General features: G+C 44.1%; 1 protein-coding gene across 1 annotated transcript in view; it reads left to right on the plus strand.

Annotated features, from left to right (window-relative positions):
• The first annotated feature begins 4,235 nt into the window (after nucleotides 1-4,235).
• Nucleotides 4,236-5,017, plus strand: part of LOC104532167 (adenylate cyclase type 9) — a 15,362-nt gene continuing 14,580 nt past the window's right edge. The window contains exon 1 of the mRNA XM_010177295.1: nucleotides 4,236-4,394. Coding sequence (XP_010175597.1) covers nucleotides 4,236-4,394 — 159 coding nt within the window. The remainder of the gene's footprint in view (nucleotides 4,395-5,017) is intronic.

Consider the following 5,017-nt stretch of genomic DNA (forward strand, 5'->3'; position numbering starts at 1 on the left):
CATCTCCTGTTCTGTAAATGTAAGGCAAAGGATGTCCTTCTGCCCACTTGGAGTGTGACTACTTTGACTTTCATGAGTTTGGGTGAAGTGTCCTAAAGTCCTAAAGTTCTGCTATTTTATAAAAATACCTTGGGAAACGTCGTTGGATGTCCAGCAGCCTGTGAGATTTCACTTGGGGTTCTTGGGAGAGCTTCTGCAGGAATACAGGTAAAAGACATCTGCCCACTATTTTAGCTGTAAATACAGGATTTTTGTTAACTAGATGCTTTTGCCATCTAATTCTTGTTCTTGAGTAAAACTTGTTATAAATAAGTTTGTTTTTAAAAAAAAAAATGTGTTGCTTTTGATAGCATCCTTCAGTGAAGGCTTCTGAGTGAGCAGACGAGGGCAGAACAGTGGATATTTCAGCCCTGTTCAAAAGAGTGAGAGGTGGGAGCACTTGCTGAGTTGCTTCCTGAGTTCAGAAATACCTTTCTTGAGGGCAAAAAAAATATTTTCTGGATGAAGAAAGCAGGCAAGTACAATGAAAACAGTAGCCTGGGAAACCTGACTGGCTTTGCTTGTCTGACTAAGCAAATTGTTCTTTGCTTGGAACTTCCACCTTCCCAGGGCTTGCTGAAGTAACACCCAATGTCTGTCTGCAGCCGAGACCCTGTGGCCAACCAGTTGGATCTCCCATTCCTAATGACCAGGAACAGAATGTTTTCTGCAACTAGAGCTTAATGAACCAGTTCTGTTAACAACATGACTGATAGAGAGTATTGATGCGAGAGAAAACAATGTATTCTGTTTGCCTTTATTTATTTCTAACATCTGTGACTTTGGTATTTAATATCCCACCAAACTGCTGCTATGCCAAAAAGCTTTTGATTTGAACTATGGGAATTGATTTTTAAACTGCCAGTAAATAGAGAAACGATGGTAACATTCTCTGTTACCCATTAATCATTGATGTCAAAGTCACTAATTTGAACTCTGGTTTGTGTCAACATCTTGGATGCTTTAGCATTGAAGCCCCGTTGAGCTGCCCACTGACACTGCGTTATTTACTGATACTGCCCTGTAGCCATTAAATCTGTCTGCAGCTCTCAGTGCTGTCTGGATTTAATGCACTTCTTCCTGCGATGGGAGGGTTGTGCTGTATTCACAGCCTTTCACTTTTTTTTTTTTTTTTTGTGAAGGAGGAAATTGCAATTGTTTTAATTCCAGAATGTGGAGCGTTGGGATAAATAATGAACTGAGGTGAAGGAAAAAAAAAATCAATGCAAGAAGGTAAACATTATCACGAGAAATGTGGTGTTGTCCTGGAATTTGCACTAGCTTTTTTCAAACACGCAGCTGCCTAAATAAAGAAGTGTCCTCATGGCAGGATTAACTGATCGGGTTTGCTGATGGATTTGTTGCTATAGTTCCCATAAGAATTTGTCCTGGCATGGAGGCTTGGTTAAAAAAAAAAAACAACAACCAAAAAAAAACCCATTAAAGAAAGCTTCCTGCAGCGTGGAGTCCCTGGTGTGTGGGTTGGGGTGAGAGACATGAGCCACACTGGGTACCTGCCACACTTTGTGTGCCCCCAAGCTGGTTTCTGTGCCAGCCTACGTGGGAGTGACGGGGAGGATCACACGGATCTGCCTTCGGAGAGATGGACGGGCAGACGGACGGGCTCCTCCAGCACCCACCCAGCTGCCCGGGGCAGCACGGGGATGGGGTTTAATCCAGGAGTGCTCTGCCTTGGAACCCGACTCGGTTTCCTTTCTCACAGTTCAGCCTTGTCAATGTTAATGGTAATTTGTAGGCTTTGGGAGAATTGGGTTTTATTTTTAGAGGCATGAACTTGGGTGGCATTTGCAGAAGTACTCGATACTGGGCTGACTTGGCTGCTGCTGACGACAGGGGTGTTCTGCCACTGATGTTAGAGGCCACGGAGTTAGGACAGGATATAATGCTTCAGAAAACACAGTTCTTCCTCTATAGAGCTTTTTTTATTTAAAAAAAATTGCTTTATATACAATTTTTTAATTTCTGTGCTTTGTTGGGAATTCTTTTTTATGGTGGAACATACCCACAATTACTGGTGTAACTGGAAATCCATTCAACTAGGGACTGACAAATCTGTGAGCGCCCTCTCGTGGGGTCTGGGTGTATTACAGCGTCTGCCATCCTCTTACCCCAAACTTCTCTGTTTTTCTGTGCAGATCATTTCCAGATTTTAATGTATTAAATTAAAGAAGAGCTCTTGAAGCCTCGAAAAGGTCACAAAATTCACAGAAGTCTAGACCAGAAAATTAAAGTATCATTCATACACAATATTTGTTTAAAGGTGTGGAATAAGTGTCAAATTCACATCAAGAACTTGAAATTTATGCTGGTTTGTGTCAGGCTTTTATCCAGCATAATACCTTGTATTTTAGACAACAGTATTGAAAAATCAGTGGATAGTTTTTCTCTTTTAAAAGATACAGGTAATATGGAATAATTTATGTAACTTTGGGAGATTGTGAATTGAACATATTTAGTGTATGTTCTATTTATTATTATTATTATTTTATTTTATTTTAGCATCTCTGTCCAAAAAAAATAGTAATTATTTGCTGCTTGGCCTCCGCTGTAGTTCACTGTTGCAACAGCAGAGTTACCTGCTTTCCACAATTATTTTTCCCTGCTTTCCACAATTATTTTTCCCTGCTTTCACAATTATTTTTCCCTGCTTTCCACAATTATTTTCCCTGCTTTCCACAATTATTTTTCCATGCTTTCCACAGTTATTATTCTGATGATTACGTACATCCACAGCAGAGTGCCTTTGAATGAAACTAACTGTACTAGGTTACTTTTTTGTGCCTTCATAAAAATTCCAGGAAGCTTGAACAGCAGTTGCAGTTTTTCCAGAGTGACTGATGGTTCTGAGCTTTAGGAAGGAATTTATCCCGAGGATTTCTTTCTGTAGATAAATAAGTTTCCTGTGCAGTGTCCTCGAGCGCTGAGCATCCTTTTACCTTTCCTCATTCATGCTCACAATTGGAAGTCCTCTCCTTGAAGCAGTGTCTCCGTTACGCTGCTCTCCAGAGCTTTTCCCCTCGGCTCCTTCAGTCCTTCGCAGGTTTGGGCCGTTGTTTTAGCAGCAGCTTGAGGCGAGAACCGTTCCTTCCCGCGCGCCTTGTGCGCAGCCAACTGGGTCGCTGTGTGTGCGACGGCGGGAGGCGAGCGGAGGAGCGTGTCGGCTGCCAGCTGGCCTCCGCCGTGCTCATCCCAACTGCTTCTCCGGCTCTGCTGCCACCCAGGCTGCCAGCTCCCGGCCCACGCTCCTCTTCCCCTTCCCTAATGAGAGGGAACAGAGACTGATTGCAACCGGGAACTTCTGTTGGGGTGGTTGGAACTGGGAGAACTGGTTTTGATTGCAGTATAATTGTCTGGAGAGTTGGTTGGGGTTGTTCAGCCTGGAGAAGAGAAGGCTCCGGGGAGATCTTATAGCGGCCTCCCAGCACCTGAAGGGGCTCCAGGAAGGTGGGAAGGGACTTTGGCCAAGGGCAGGGAGTGACAGAACAAGGGGTGATGGCTTGAAAGTGGCAGAGGGGAGATGGAGCTGAGATGTGAGGAAGAAATTCTTTGGTGTGAGGGTGGTGAGACAGTGTCCCAGGTTGGCCAGAGAAGCTGTGGCTGCTCCTCCCTGGAAGTGTTGAAGGCCAGGCTGGATGAGGCTTTGAGCAACCTGGTCTAGTGGAAGGTGTCCCTGCTGCTGGCAGGGGGGTTGGGACTGGATGAGCTTTAAGGTCCCTTCCAACCCAAAGCAGCCTGGGATTCTGTGATGTTAAGACAGTGTGGACTTGCATGGTCTCGGGGCGACTGGTCTGTTAGCAGGGCATCAGTAAAAAAAAGTAATTTTATTTAACTTGTCAAAGCTTCCCCTCTCCCCTCCTGCTCTAAGGCTAAATATTTATGAATGGAGAGATGTTGTTCCTACGCTTCCCTTCCAGGTCAGTGAAATTTGGGGTTCACTCTGTTTTCTCAAATCTCGTGGCCCCACATGCTGTCCTTCCCTTTGCTCACAGCCTCTGCCGGAGCAAACAACCAGCCATCCTTCAGCAAAGGTGGATTATTTCCTGAGATTGCCAACAGATGTGATTGCTCATACAGCCCAAGCGAAGGATTTGAAGTTGTATTATTACAGCTAAATTAGACGTATGAAGCGATGTGCTGAAATTAACGCCTGGATCTGTGATTTCCTTTGTTCCAGAATGGCGTTCTTCCTGGAGGAGGTGATGACTTGCACCAAGCGTCTCCTGGAGGTGATATCTGGCTGGCTGCCTCGACATTTTTTCGGTGCAATCCTGGTTTCTCTCCCAGCTCTTGCAGTTTTTTCACACTTCACCTCTGATTTTGAAACAAATATACATGTAAGTTGTCGAACTCTGTTTCATAACCTGATGGTTTGGATCTAACAAAGCTTGTTGCTTGCCTGCTGTCTTCCCTCACCTCCCTCGTGTTTCACATCTGTTTGATACAGATCTCGGAGAGGGAGAGGGCCTTTGTGTGTGATGAAATGTCTGGTGTGTTATGTAAATACAATCACTTGCTTCTTTGAAAACTCTCATAGAAAAGAGGAGAGGGATACATATAAATGCCTGCCTACATCCTTTTTTGTTGTTGTGATTTCCTTGGACCGAACACTTCTGCAGGTGTTTGTTCTAGATAATGCAAGTGGTGTCTCTCTGGCTTTTCATGACATTCATTCTGGTTTTGATTTCGAGTTTGTTATTGGAGATGCTGTGTATGCTTCAAAACTTTGCATGTGTCTTGGTGAATCTCAACCACGGGAACAGCATTAGCAGTGGATGTTTTTTCTTTGCAGAGTTAGATGGAGGAACTCAAAGGAGAGAGTTAGGTGGAAGAACTCAAAGGAGAGAGTTAGGTGGAGGAACTCAAAGGAGAGAGTTAGATGGAGGAACTCAAAGGAGAGAGTTAGGTGGAGGAACTCAAAGGAGAGAGTTAGGTGGAGGAACTCAAAGGAGAGAGTTAG

The sequence above is a fragment of the Antrostomus carolinensis genome, unplaced genomic scaffold (genome assembly GCF_000700745.2).
Source record: "Antrostomus carolinensis isolate BGI_N321 unplaced genomic scaffold, ASM70074v2 scaffold11421, whole genome shotgun sequence".
NCBI lineage: Eukaryota > Metazoa > Chordata > Aves > Caprimulgiformes > Caprimulgidae > Antrostomus > Antrostomus carolinensis.